At 37.5% G+C, this 13,753-nt stretch overlaps 1 protein-coding gene across 2 annotated transcripts; it reads left to right on the top strand.

The window, feature by feature from the left end:
• The first annotated feature begins 428 nt into the window (after positions 1-428).
• On the top strand, positions 429-12,558 carry mfsd14ba (major facilitator superfamily domain containing 14Ba). Of its 2 annotated transcripts, none has more exons than XM_084104475.1 (12): positions 429-778; positions 2,626-2,724; positions 4,718-4,780; positions 4,864-4,991; positions 5,715-5,829; positions 6,016-6,234; positions 6,933-7,046; positions 7,724-7,795; positions 8,674-8,786; positions 8,885-8,982; positions 9,738-9,895; positions 12,294-12,558. In XM_084104475.1, the coding sequence occupies exons 1-12, from the start codon at positions 677-679 to the stop codon at positions 12,504-12,506; spliced, it is 1,494 nt and encodes a 497-aa protein (XP_083960601.1). In that variant the 5' UTR covers positions 429-676; the 3' UTR covers positions 12,507-12,558. The 2 variants fall into 2 exon arrangements, with proteins under 2 accessions (XP_083960601.1, XP_083960600.1); XM_084104474.1 differs by having other exon boundaries at positions 12,291-12,558.
• Positions 12,559-13,753: the final 1,195 nt, after the last annotated feature.

Genomic DNA, 13,753 nt, shown 5'->3' with positions numbered 1-13,753 from the left:
GGACAGACAGATAGATAGATAGATAGATAGACAGATAGATAGATAGATAGAAGTATTGATGGATGTATAGATAGATAGATAGATAGAAAGATAGATAGACAGATAGATAGACAGATAGATAGATAGATAGATAGATAGATAGATAGATAGATAGATAGATAGATAGATAGATAGATAGATAGATAGATAGATGAGGCCATAGAGTAATCAGTAATGATAGTGAAGTGTCATCCTCCACTGTGAGCCTTGGTAACATCCTCTGATAAGGTAATAAAGTGTGACGCAGCACTGTCACTCGCCCAGTGAGAAACTGGTCCATCATCCTGAGTCCAGATCAGCTGAGAGCAGCATCCGCCACTGCACAGGAACCCAGAGCATCACGTGATGCTGATCCAGGAACAGCTGCGCATGCGCTGTTTCACACTCTCACCGCGAGGCGTCGCTGTTCTGCGCACTGCAGTCACGGCACACCAACACACGGCAGACAGAGACAGTGAGACAGCAGCATTTTTTCGGTACAGTCTGGTTTCTGCTGGATGTAAATAACTGAATAGAAAGACTAAACTCATATTTTGGACGGCTGAACCCGCTGTTAAAGCTGGAAGGAGGTGGTGGACCACCGATATGCACTCAGCAGGATGGAGTCTATGTTACTCACACGGGATGTGATGACATAATGATGAAGAAGATGATGATGGAGAAAGGGGAGATAGACCAGAATCACACCGGCCCACAAGTTGTGCTGGTCAAGAGGATCATAATGAAGCATGATAGTCCGGTAAGAATAACATACAATCATACAATAAACATTAACATCCGTTTATCCGTAACGTTACATACGTGCGCGCGCACGGAGCGATAATAGCGGATCGGCTAGCTGACAAATCACAACACTTTTAATTTTTTTAAAGAATCGAATCGTCGTTTTATCGTTTTGTGTATCGCTAAATATCGTCTAGGGTCTTTACATCATTTCTTTTAGTGTATCAAAACGTGTCATGGGTGATATCGATCGTTTTCATGAAGGTGAGGAGAGATGCTAACAGATTAGCCAATTGAAGCGCTGTGTTCGGCTATTACGTAACACGCGAACGCGCGCACAACACCTATTTATCTGACGCACGCGCGCAATCTGTTGTCATGGGAACGCCGAAATCTTCATTCATTTATTCATTAGTCTGTGATGTAATTTGCTCATCCTGTTGATCTTGAGTCCTTCAGTAAGATTGTTTGTTACCTTGCATTCCCAATAAGATGAATGAGGTTCATTTTAAGATCTTACATAAAATGTATCCTGTAAATGATACTCTGTGGCAAAATATATGGATGTTGACAGTTCTTGCTCATTTTGTGGGAATAAAGATGAAACACTGATTCATTTATTTTTTCAATGTGATTTTTTCATATAGGCAAACACCTTGATTCTCCCAGATCCTTTCACTTAAAAAATTATAATCTGTTAGTATAAAGGTACAACTAATACTCCAATGACTTTCATTAATTAAGTTAATTCTCTAACTCGCAGCCTACTTTTTCACATTTCTTAATTGAAATGGACACATTTCTTAAATCTCTTAGGTTGATTAAAAACAAGAAAAGTGACATATTCTTGAAATATTATGATGATTTTTTTGGTAATACCACTGATGCATAATTGTCCCCTCTGTATGTGTTTATAATGTTATTTTTTTGGTGAAACTTTACATGAAGATTCGATGTAATTACATTTCTACAATTACGAGGTCGGACCTGTTCTGTCTTTTCTTTCTGTTTATGGTTTGATGCATTAATAAAAAAGTCAGTGTTCAGAGGCGTCCAGCCTGAAAAAATAAGTCCTTCAATAAGACATTTAGTATATTTATTAATTAATAAGACAAATATTTGTTTGCTAGTTTGCTAATTTGTTAAATGCTTAATGGCAAAAAGCACCCCAATTTACTTGAATAATAAAAAAAAAGTATATATATATCATATATACATACATATATATATATATGGAGATTTCAGATGCAAAAGCCTCTAAGTGCCATCTGAAATTTTCTTCTAGAATGATCATTTTTATCAAGCTTGTATATTTAAGTTCAGTAATTTGACTTAAATGACAATTAATAGGTAATTTGCATTTCCATTTAAGTGAAATTACTGAACTTAAATATACGAGCTTGATAAAAATGATCATTCTAGAAGAAAATTTCAGATGGCACTTAGAGGCTTTTGCATCTGAAATCTTCATATATATATAATATATATACACACACAAATGTGTGCATATGTATATAAATATATATGTGTGTGTGTATACCCACATAACATCTGTGTTTCCTTCTTTATGTACAAATGGGATTAAATTGCATTATTAACTCACTAAGAGTTCTCCATAAGAGTAAGACGATACGGCAAGTGCATATTAAGCAATTCTTCAAGACTGTGAACTGTCAGAAGTGGCTTGAGAGTTTGGCACAGCTGAATTTCTTTTCCCTTTTGTTCAGTGAAGTTTTTTGTGTGTCCCAGAGGAATAGCAATGAGATCAGTCCCATTGAAAGCTGAGGAGTTTGGAAATGTGCCACACTGAAGATTATAATCAGCATTATTAATAATGAGCTGTTTATATTTGTGATGTTCCAGGTCCAGCAGGGCATCGGGAAGCCGAGCGTGTATCATGCTGTTGTGGTCATCTTTCTTGAGTTTTTCGCCTGGGGTCTCCTGACGACGCCAATGCTCACTGTGAGTTATTATAATTCTCTTTTATATTTGAAGTTCATGTTTATTAGGATAAATGCTTCAATTATAGGTGTTGTAATTTGTTTTGCCAAAATTCACACCAGTAGGTGTCAGTATAAAGTAGAGCTGCACAATTAAAGGGGTGGTATAATGCCCTTTTCACAAGATTTAAAATAAGTTTCTGATGTCCCCAGAGTGTGTATGTGAAGTTTTAGCTCAAAATACCCCACAGATATTTTTATATAACATGTTAAAATTGTCACTTTTTGAGGGTGAGCAAAAACGCACAGTTTTTGTGTCTGTTCCTTTAAATGCAAATGAGCTGCTGCTTCCGGCACAGGGGGCGGAGCTTCAACAGCTTGCACTCACACAGACACACTGAACATTTCAAAAACTTTTAGCCTTTTATGTTCAAACCGGAGTCAGACAATGATGGAGAGACTCAAGAAGAAGTGACAACATGTAGAAGCAACAGGACATTTCTGAATGGGTAATTGATGAATTTATGTAGCTTATGTGGAGTTAACTATCTTCTAGTCATTGATTAGCATATTCTGTCTTGATAATCTATAAATCCTGTTCTGGGGGCGGGGTTTATGTAAATTTTAGGGTTGGTGATGTCACTAACCCGGGAGGAATGTCGTGCAGTTCCTACCAGTCGTTTGTTGTAGTCCTTAAAAAGCGATTTCTTTAAAAGCAAATATCTCCCTTTGCTTTGAACTTTGAGCGTTGTAACTTTGCAGATGTTGTTTATGCTCAAACAGCAACATTACACACTAACTAAAGTTAGAAAAGTGAAATCATAATCAACCACCCCTTTAATCGTTTTAAAGATCACAAACCTGATTCAAACACCCACGTGATCTTATTCGTAAATGACAACGATTCGCCTGTGTCTTATTAAACCTTTGACAAAATCACACCGGAGCATTCAAATCTGTGAGAGAGCGGTTATCATGTTTAGGTATCAAACTATTTAATAATCAATTAAAAAGGAGTTTTTTACCTGTGTGATATTACGCTGTAGCCACATTGGACCAGCGATTCAGCCGCGGCGCATCTTCTGGCGATACGCGGGAATACATTTGGCACAACTCTCACAGTGCATTTTGGGTATTCTCTATCCGTTGAGTGTACATCAGTTGTATACTATGCATTGTGGGATTGAATGAGTGCACTTGATATTGATAAAATCACTATGGTTTTGGACACTACTACAAATGGCTGCCTGTCCCCTCAAATAGTGCCTGACTTCGCCTGAAACAGCCTGACCGAGTCATTGAATCATTCATTCAAGAGATTTGTTCAAAAACACTGATTCATCCAATAGTGAAACAAGTGAAGTGCATTTATGAGTGAGTCATTGAATCATTTATTCAAACCAATTTTTTCAGATAATTAGAAAGAGATAGATAGATAATTAATTTCCATTAATTTCCAGATAATTAGAAAGAAACAACCATGAAGCACTCTCAAAAAATAAAGAAAATTAAAGAGAATAAATCCAATGCTGAAAGTTTGCAAAAGCTAAAAAAAAATTTGACGAAAAGTCAAGATGAATCGTATGATGAGGCGGAGGACCTGCATCTGCATCATCACTGCCTGAACACAGATATAGGGCTGGGAATCAAATTCCAATCCTGGAATCGGATACTTGTTATTCAAATTTCTATTCCGCTTATCCATTCCTGTGTGCATTGTGCAATTAATGTGATTTTCAACTATTCAAATGCAAAAAGATGCACTCGCCTCTCATATAATGCATTCAAAATATGAATACTATAGTAGAGTTTAAATAACACTGGTTAACAGAACCCTTATGGAGCTGAAATCATTCCCATCTCTAGTCTCTGGTTTGTTGGGAAGGCAAACAAGAGTCAGGAAAACAGACACATGAAACAACTTGGTGCACCTTTCATTTTGAGAAATGAAGTTTTATCTGGTTATTGAAATTATTATCACAGATTCTTCATATATGTGCATTTTTCATCTCTAGGTTTTACACGAAACATTCCCCAAACACACCTTTTTAATAAACGGCCTCATTCAGGGAGTGAAGGTAAGTGTTGTAATATATTTCACTCCTAAGTTCCTCTGTTGTTGTTCCTGTCGAGATCATTTTTTTCTCATTTGGTTCATCAGGGTCTGCTGTCGTTTATGAGCGCGCCGCTGATTGGTGCTCTATCAGACGTGTGGGGCAGGCGATCGTTTCTATTGGTTACCGTGTTCTTCACGTGTGCACCCATCCCACTCATGAGACTCAGTCCATGGTAAGACCCGTCCCGCCGTGACCTCGAGCAATACGATTGGCCAGATGATCATATCAGGGAATATTTTGATTATGAAAATTAATATCATGGAATCTTCATGTCAATAAGTCATGGAAACCTACCTACCTACCTACCTACCTACCTACTTTATATTGTTAATAAGATTTTATAATATTATGTTTATTAATTAATAAGACAAATATTTGTTTGCTAGTTTGCTAAATTGTTAAATGCTTAATGGCAAAAAGCACCCCAATTTACCCAATTATCCTTATTGAATAATTTACCTTAAAAATAAAAGTATGAAGTAAATGTTATTAATATAAATTTAATTTATAGTTACAAAATTGTAAAACTGTATAAAACTTCTCTAGTAAAAAATATATAAGGCTATTTAAATATATATATTTTTTATATTTCAATTTTAATATTTTTTTAAATGTAATAAAAATAGATAATATTAATAATTATAATTGTATTACATTTAATATAAAACATTTTTTTTTTTGTTATACACAGCTTTGTTTGTCCAACCAGTGGTGGTGCGGATGGCACATTAATGACACTTCGCTTTGACGCTTTGAAACGTTTTATCCAATAATTCCAAACAACTGGAAAATCTATGAAAAATCATTGTAAAATGTTTGCGGAGCCCTGGTCTTAAAACAACACCTTTTAAATATTCCCTCTCTGTTTAAATAAATAATTTCTTGTTGTTTTCAGGTGGTACTTTGCCATGATATCGGTGTCCGGTGCTTTTTCCGTCACTTTCTCCGTAATCTTCGCGTACATCGCAGACGTTACGGATGTGCACGAGAGGAGTACGGCATATGGACTTGTAAGCGGCTCATTTATTAAATACTAAATGCATTCAGGAAATATGAGTGATACGACTGGCCAAATCAGTGAAGCTAATTTAGGATATTTCTATTCCCAAACTTCTACATGACCCGGATTCAGTGTCCTTGACCCAGCTGTATGGACGGAGTTACTTACATTCCTCATGCCTGTTTAATGGTTCCAGGTTTCTGCAACGTTTGCAGCGAGTCTGGTCACCAGCCCGGCCATCGGTGCGTACCTCTCGGCCAGTTACGGTGATAATATGGTGGTGCTGTTGGCGACCCTCATCGCTCTGGCCGACATCTGCTTCATTCTGCTGGCCGTCCCAGAGTCGCTGCCCGACAAGATGAGGCTCAACACCTGGGGAGCGCCAATCACCTGGGAACAGGCCGACCCGATTGCTGTAAGGATTTACAGGATATGTTCATAAAATTGTCAAATATTATTTCTTTCTTTGGAAATGATTGCATCTCAGATTGGCACCCATGTTAAAGCTTTTTGGTAAAACTTAAGAATAAGGTTTCAAGTGCATTAGATAACAGGAACTAACAATGAAAAATACTTCTAAAGCATGTAATAATCTTAAAGGGACAGTTCACCCCAAAATTCTGTCATCATTTATTCACCCTCAAGTTGTTTCAAACTTGTATGAGTTTCTTTCTTCTGTTGAACACAAAGGAAGATGTTTTGAAGAATGTTGGTAACTAGACAGTTGATGGCACCCATTTTTTTTCCTACTATGGAAGTCAATGGCCACAGTCAAGCTTGATTACAAACACTCTTTAAAATATCTTCTTTTGTGTTCAACAGAAGAAAGAAACCTTTTTCATTTTTGGGTAAATTATCATTTTAACATTTACCAATACATTATTAAAATCTGTATCTGTATCTGTTAATTATATTTCATGGACTCGAGCTAACATGATGAATAGTTATATTTCTATGAACTAATTTAATAAATACTGTAATAAATATAGTTAATGCATTACTATAAGGACCTTATTGTAAAGTCTTAACTTAAATCCTGATATACAACACATAGCAGACTTGTTTTTAACGAGATACTGGATGATTTATTGATGATGTTTGTGTTTTTCACAGTCTTTGCGGAAAGTTGGACAGGACACAACCGTTCTTCTCATTTGTATAACGGTATTTCTGTCCTATCTGCCCGAGGCGGGTCAATACTCCAGCTTTTTCCTCTACTTGCGTCAGGTAAGGATTCTTGGGTTTATAATGAACACGTGTGACGAATCTATATTTAATGTTCCCATATTAAACCAGCTGTCTGCTTCCATTAAACTTTAATTAGCAGCTCATCCTCCAGGGTGGTTTATGCAACAACTGAGTGCGTGTTTTCACTGTCTGCTATTGTTTAACACTCCCATGATTCATTTGCTCGGAGGGTGCTGCACTTATTGCTGGAAGTGTTTTAGCGGCAACACTCTTCAAAATAAGTAAACAAGTAAAAGTAGGATCAGTAAACAAAAACACTATCATACTGCTCATACTGTCTGTGAAATATGCAAATTTGTGCATGCATGAAGACCAAACAATTTTGCCACTATATATCACCCTTGCTGAATAAATGTATTAATTTCTTCCAAAATAAACAACAACAACTTACTGAACCCACACCCATATATGATAACTGGACTTCACTTACTTAATTAAACATGCAATGTAACAAGGTCATGTGACACAGACTTATATTTCACATACTTATCATGTTCCTTAGGAAGTTCCAGGTTTATGTGGATTGTTAGTGGCATCTTGTCTGGCTGTTCAGTTCAGTTCAGTGACGGCTCATTACTGGACATAACAGAGTTAATTCGATTCAGGCCCAGTGGTGCAGACTGATAGCGATGTGGCTCTTTCTCTGTGTCTCTCAGGTCATTAACTTCTCGCCCAAAACGATCGCCGTGTTCATCGGCGTGGTGGGAATCCTCTCCATCCTGGCGCAGGTATTTAATTGAGGCAATATTCTTCGCTCTGCCTTATTACTTGTGTCGTTGAGCTGGAAAGGCATCTTGTGAAAGTGGCTCTCACAAACGCTTTCTAATTGAATTGAATTCCTTTAAAAGTTCAACGGTAAATATAATGAAATATAGGCAGAGCTGTAATGAGCAGATAGCACTGCACTAGCTGGTTAAGTGCTGATGTTTTATTTTTAGCAACCGAGGTGAATTCTAGCAGCTTTGCTTCACTTCTTTTGCAATTCAATACAATGTAGCAATGAAAACGATGAAAACGATGAAGTTTCAGTCCAATGATAACACAGCCCTGCATCTGGGGGAAAAAAATCTGCTGATTTGTGTAAAAAGGCCTACTCTGGGTGATGCGGGGTAGAAAAAAAACACGTTTTTCAACCAGAGTAAGAAGATAATAAGATTTTTCATATTATATGTACAGTATGCATCAGCTTTAATGCACTTATCAAAATGACAAAAGCAGTGAAGTATCAAAACTTTTGGTTTTAATGACAAGTATTCAAAATGTATCATTAAACTGTATAAATGTGTACATTTATCATTAAACAATCTGCAAAGGAGTGGAAAAATGTTCAAACACTCCATTAAATGTCAAATAACTTTACATAAGTTTATAAATAAATAAGCTTTTTTTTTTGCACAAAATCTGTCTGGATGTAGTAAAACACCCACAGATAAAGCAGAAAACACTGGCCATAATTCTAACCTTGAAATCAGGCCATGAAATGCACATAATGTATTGTATTGTTTGAATCAGCACCCCAAAATTAGTAAGAAACAAGCATTGGATTTAATTCAGCAAATATGATGCAGGGCGGTGTAATTATTCATTCTCTTGTGTTTCCCGACAGACGCTTTTTCTTACTTTATTAATGAGGACCATCGGGAATAAGAACACAGTTCTTCTGGGTCTGGGTTTCCAGATTCTCCAGCTGGCCTGGTACGGTTTAGGGTCCGAGCCGTGGTGAGTTAACGTCTATCTAGATCAAGATAAATGACCTGCTTATGCAGACTGGTTTAAGAAGAGTGAGTCACGTGATGTTATTTTTTGTTGTTATTTAGGATGATGTGGGCGGCCGGTGCGGTGGCAGCCATGTCCAGCATAACGTTCCCTGCAGTGAGCGCTTTAGTGTCACGCAGTGCAGATCCAGATAAACAGGGTAAAGTCTTATGTGCAAACTTTCACATTTTCAAAACTTTTGAGGGACTGAGGAAAAACAAACACTTTTTCTTTAAAGGGGACCTATTGTGGCCTTTTTCAAACTCTTGATTTTTTGGGGGGCTCTACTAGAATAGTTTTTCTTGCTTGAATGTTCAAAAACACCTTATTGTTACCAAAAAATATCCATTGTTGCAGCTCCTCTCTTCCCAGTCTGTCAGTAACGCTCTGTTTAGTTCCTGTCTCTATGAAGCCCCTCCTTCTGAAAAGCACACTGCTCTGATTGGTCGGCTGGATCAGTGTGTTGTGATTGGTCAAGCGATTCGAGTGTGTTTGGGAAATGTCCCGCCACTTACCATAACTGTCAGTTTAACACACTACTAACTCACTCAACCAGGCCCCGCCCCTTTATTCTGCATATTAATTATTTAAATGAGGAATATTGTGACATATTTGTTCCCGCAAGAAACTCAAGGCTACAATGGAGGTGTTTCAGGGAGTTCAGAAACACTGACACTGATAGAGAGAATAACTTTGTGCTTTGGAACTTGCAGACCTTTTTCATGCTCAAACTGCAGCATTACACACTAAAGACAGTTGAAAAAGCGCAATAGGACCCCATTAAAATAACTAATGAATTGAAACATGTATTAAGAAAGTATATAGAGTCACATTTGCATTTCTTGTTGGGTTTTGACAATCTCAGCCATCAAGAGCTTATACTGTGAATATAAACTGTGTGTTTTATTACCTTAGGTCTGGTTCAGGGCATGATAACAGGAATTCGGGGTCTCTGTAACGGACTGGGTCCTGCGCTGTATGGCTTCGTTTTCTTCCTCTTTAACGTCGAGCTGAGTGGGATCACCACCATCCAACCTGACTACACCATCCCCGTACAGGCCCCCCCCACACAGGTACACGCTCCGCTCAACCACCTTCACACTCGGTCTGTCTGTTTTACAGGAAGAGTTTGCAATTGATTCATTTGCATCATCACTCAAAAGCACTCATGGCATTTTAAATGCTTAAAATGTTTCTTTTTTAATGTAAGTATTGAATCTATTTGGGTACAATGACTTTGTTTTAAATGATTATATATATATATATATATATATATATATATATATATATATATATATATGTGATATATATGTGACCCTGGATAGCAAAACCAGTCACGAGTCACACGGGTATATTTGTGGCAAGTCAACAATACATTCTTTTATGCCAAAAATCATTAGGATATTAAGTAAAGATCATGTTCCATGAAGACATTTTGTAAATTTCCTACCGTAAATATATAAAAAGTATATTTTTGTGAGTGAATGCAGCACAATCGCCAACATAAATGGACAACTTTAAAGGCGATTTTCTCAATGTTTCGATTTTTTTTTGCACCCTCAGATTCCAGATGTTCAAATAGTTGTATCTCGACCAAATATTGTCTTATCATAATGTAGTGGATTTTTTCCTACCCTGACTATCTAGCGTCTACAAATCGACACTTAATAAATAAAATCTGTCGCGTCTACTGATCGACACCGAGCGTCTACAAATCGACATAAATTAATAACCTTTATACTCTAGCTCTTTGCGTCTTCTGTCGACAACTGGCCGAGTCTCTTACCCTAACTTACTTGCTTCCCTAAACTGACCTGCTGTGCAGCAGAAATTAACAGACAGACATCAGTAAATGTCCTCTAAATGCTTTTATTAACGGCCGGGAGAGTGTTCGAGCAGTTCTCAGAGAAACTCTCCCAAGAAGAATCAAGGCCGGAGGATCTCAGACAAATTCCATTGAGAAATCCCACAGTACACAAGAATACAACAGTTTTTATAGTATAGAGGTATGGCATAAATGTCAGGCTGCATTACATAATTTCCCCACTATTTGATTGGTTCTTCATATGCAAACCCCTCTGTTACTAGGTAAAGCAAACTTTGTTTTAATGATGACTTCATTCGGTAATCACAAGATTCTAACAGACTGCCTAGTTTCATTTCCCAAACTATGTTATTTATACACACACACGCACACACTCAGTCACAAGTTTTCCATTGGTTTCGGACAGTACATCCTGTTCAAATGTTAGATGTTAAATAAGGTTAGATGTTAGAAACATGGTTAGTTTAATATACAGTTTAAAATATCTACGACAATAACAAACCATACATCAATGGAAAGCTTTCAGCTTGATGTATAAATCTCAATTTCAAAAAAATGGCCCATATGACTGGTTTTGTGGTCCAGGGTCACATATATACAGACCCTTCCCAAAAAATTAGAATATCATGGAAAAGTTTATTTATTTCCATAATTCTATTCAAAACGTTAAACTTCCATAGATTATAGATTCAGGGCCCACAACTTAAACGATTTCAAGTATTTAGTTGTTTATTTGTACATAATTTGGGCTTCCAGCTCATAAAACCCACGAAAAACAGGATTTCAAAAAAATAGAATATTACATGAAATCACACAGTAATTCCACAGTGATGCCATGGTCATTGAACCAGGTTTTGGTTCTTTTGGCAGTGTGGGCAGGTGCAAATCCTGCTGGAAAATGAAGTCAGCATCTCCATAAAGCTTGTCTGCTGAAGGAAGCATGAAGTGCTCTGGAAATGTCCTGGTAGACGGCTGCGTTGAGTGGACAGCACAGTGGACCAACACCAGCCGATGACATGGCTCCCCAAACCAACACAGACTGTGGAAACTTCACACTGGACTTCAAGCATCTTGGATTGTGTGCCTCTCCATTCTTCCTCCAGACTCTGGGACCTTGGTTTCCAAATGAGATGCAAAATTTGCTCTCATCAGAAAAGAGGACTTTGGTCCACTGTGCTTTATTAAATCCAGAGTCAACGCAGCCGTCTACCAGGACATTTCCAGAGCACTTCATGCTTCCTTCATTTTCCAGCAGGATTTGCACCTGCCCACACTGCCAAAAGAACCAAAACCTGGTTCAATGACCATGGTATCACTGTGTAATTACTGTGTGATTTCATGTAATATTCAAATTTTTTGAAATCCTGTTTTCGTGGGTTTTATGAGCTGGAAGCCCAAATTATGTACAAATAAACAACTAAATACTTGAAATCGTTTAAGTTGTGGGCCCTGAATCTATAATCTATGGAAGTTTAACGTTTTGAATGGAATTATGGAAATAAACTTTTCCATGATATTCTAATTTTTTGGAAAGGGTCTGTATATATATATCACTCATTAGCTGATACATCATAGATCATTGATGGCATCATCTCCCATATTACCTCCTCTAATGTTGATTTCTTTTTGCATTTTTTGCATAGAAGACATTAATCCCCGGTCCTCCGTTCCTCCTGGGCGCCTGCACGGTAGTGGTGGCGTTTATAGTCGCTCTCTTCATACCGGACAACCCGTCGCCACCAGCGACTCCCTGCCAGACCAGTAAGAGCAGCGCGAGTCTGGCCGGAGCCCACACCAACACGCCGCTGCCGGGGAGCGACGAGGACTTCGAACCGCTGCTGGAGGACAGCACTGTGTGACTGTAACTCTCAACCCAAATCACGTTTGGGAAAAAGAAAAAAGAAAAAACAACACTCCACCTGTCCAGCGACTAACGTTTGGGAGCGAGCTGTATTTATTTAGTGTGTTTTATCTGATTTTTGTTGTTTTGATGATGAAACGGTTATTGGTTCTGAACTCGGAGGCTTTTTTATTGACCGTTTTTACAGTGTTTAACATTCAGTGTACAAATGAATCAACACTAAGGGCTCGATCAGTAGGATTGGATGCGCTGTGGTGGAGTTTGGTCGTTGGGTTTGTTGGATTCTTCTGGAGTTTGAATGCAAAGCTCTTTATGTACAGTATATAGATATTTGGGCAAAGTGCAGCAAAGGTTATTGTTTATGGAGCTTGTGGTGACTTGAAGCTTATCGTTACTCTCGTAAGATTGAAGAAAATCTGGATGAATTTCATGAAAACAGGGTCATTGCGACTAGTGGTGGGCGATATGATCAAAATCCTATTTCATGATAACAATATATATCACAAATAGTTATTTTATTTCATTTTTGTTATTAAAAATAAGAACAAAGCAGCAAACAATAGGACAAATACAGTATAAACTAAATAAACATTTTCAGGTACAATAGGTTTATTGAACAGAAATTGAACAATCAGATGTAAAAATAAAATACTTCATAGTCTTCACTGTATGAATTAAATATAAATGTATTATTATTAAAGCGACAAAAGTTATTAAGATATTTTCTCTTTTGTTTGATTAACATTAAGGATACAAAGATTAGCAGGTTTATTAGGCTGCTGTCTCTTTAAGACCAAACGCATGGATCCATTACACTGATACACATCTACACCCAACCGTTTAGACATAACTGTGTGTGTATTCGACCATTCAAGTGCAATAAGACGTGAAAGAGAGCTGAATTCACGATCATATGCTGAGAGACGCAGTTTTCCGTGCGCTTAAGCACCGCATTGAGTCCTTTTCACAGATTATTGCGCTTTATATCATGTTTTGACATCAAGCACGTCCCGAATTCGCGATCGCCTCTGAGAGAGGCAGCTTTCTGTGCGCGCACTTTAACAGTAAGCCAGTTATTTTTCACACTTATTGCTCTTATAAACCCTTTTTAACATCAAGCACGTCATGTGCTTTATTCTCTCATTCATGTGTTTCATCTTTCTAAAGTGTCGCAATATATTTACATACAGTGATATAGCAAAAATCTCTAATGATACACATTTTAATATCGCCACGATATATAAT

This window comes from Abramis brama (genome assembly GCF_963993115.1).
Source record: "Abramis brama genome assembly, chromosome: 25".
NCBI lineage: Eukaryota > Metazoa > Chordata > Actinopteri > Cypriniformes > Leuciscidae > Abramis > Abramis brama.
The sequence above is the reverse complement of the archived record's forward strand: the minus strand, read 5'-3'. Positions and strand labels throughout refer to the sequence as shown.